Source organism: Gekko japonicus, unplaced genomic scaffold, assembly GCF_001447785.1.
Source record: "Gekko japonicus isolate JY-2015 unplaced genomic scaffold, Gekko_japonicus_V1.1 scaffold2193, whole genome shotgun sequence".
NCBI classification, from domain to species: Eukaryota; Metazoa; Chordata; class Lepidosauria; order Squamata; family Gekkonidae; genus Gekko; species Gekko japonicus.
Window position 1 is genome coordinate 307,783 of NW_015168111.1, and position 1,453 is coordinate 309,235.

General features: G+C 38.6%; 1 protein-coding gene across 1 annotated transcript; it reads right to left on the reverse strand.

Annotated features, from left to right (window-relative positions):
* Window positions 1-249: 249 nt before the first annotated feature.
* LOC107113514 (olfactory receptor 10A7-like) lies at window positions 250-1,203 on the reverse strand. Its single transcript, XM_015414847.1, has one exon. It carries the CDS (start codon window positions 1,201-1,203, stop codon window positions 250-252), a length of 954 nt encoding a protein of 317 aa, XP_015270333.1.
* Window positions 1,204-1,453: the final 250 nt, after the last annotated feature.

A 1,453-nucleotide genomic window follows, 5' to 3' on the forward strand; every position in this document is an offset into this window, starting at 1 on the left:
CATAAAATCTGAACTCTGAAGAAACAGTCCTTTCATGTGACTTGTCACACAGTATAATCTTACTAACCAGTTTCTCTGCTCTATGGATTTGTTGTGTTTCAGACCAATGCAGAATACAAAATAGGTAGGCTGGAAGGATCATTAGATAAATTTCTTTTGGAGAAACTTGCTTTTCTGGCACAGAGCAAAAAGAGGCAAAATATCACTTACATTATTTTGGATATCAAAATATTTGTCCTTCATCTTTGATTATCCAAAAGGTTTTCTCTCCCAAATTTTCCTAAGGGCACCTTTAACTTCTTTATTACGAAAGCTATATATGATAGGGTTCAATATGGGGCTAACAACTGTGTAGAAAAGAGACAGATATTTGTCACTGTTGGGTGAATAAGTGGAATTGGGTTTCAAGTACATAATACAAGCTGAGCCATAAAATAAAGTCACCACAATGAGGTGTGATGAGCAAGTGGAGAAGGTCTTTTTCCGGCCCTCAACAGAAGAAATTCCCAGAATGGTGACAATAATACCAGCATAAGACATTAAGATTAGGATGAAAGGAAGAGTCACAAAAATCATAGCCACTACAAACACAGCAATTTCAGTCCTGGAAGTGTCCCCACAAGCAAGTTTCAGTAATGGGGGGATATCACAAAAGAAATGGTTTATCTCATTGGAGCCACAAAAGGGCATGGTGAACACCATGCTGGTGTGACCAAAAGACATAAAAAAGCCACTTAACCAAGATGCCACGGCTAGACCCATGCACATTTTCCTGTTCATGAGGACATGGTAGTGAAGAGGCTTACAAATGGCAACATAGCGATCATAGGCCATTGAGGCCAAAAGGAAACATTCTGAGCCACCAAAAAAGAATGCAAAATAGGTCTGTACAGCACATCCTAGGAAGGAGATGGACTTGTTCCCAGAATGAAGGTTCTCAAGCATCTTGGGGACATTGACAGATGTGTAACAGATCTCCAGGAAGGAGAGGTTTCTCAGGAAGAAATACATGGGTGTTTGTAGTGCAGGGTCAACCAACGTGAGGAGAATGATGATGAGATTTCCTGCCAAGGTAATGATATAGATAACCAGAAATGTAGAAAATAATGTACTTTGTAAGTTGGGTTCATTTGAAAGACCCAGGAGGATGAATTCAGTCAGCGTTGTTGTATTCTGTAGTATTCTTTCTTTCTTCATCAACATCCTGGAAAATAAAAGGAAATGCACATACATCTAATAATTAAAGGAACAACAAAAAGTTTTTCTATGCACAGGGCTGGATCCACCAGTGTATCTGAAAATAAGAAATGAAGGAGAAAAGGAAGGCAAGATTTCAGTCACTCACCCCAAAAAACTGCATTTAGGATTATGGAAACTACATGAACAAAAGGAATTAGGAAGTAGACGAATTCAACAATGCTGGGTGAAATAGATCACCAAATTCATAAACTGA

Bases quoted from the DNA above. Each gene is read 5' to 3' on its own strand.
- LOC107113514 (XM_015414847.1), bottom strand. From the start codon at position 1,203: ATGTTGATGAAGAAAGAAAGAATACTACAGAATACAACAACGCTGACT.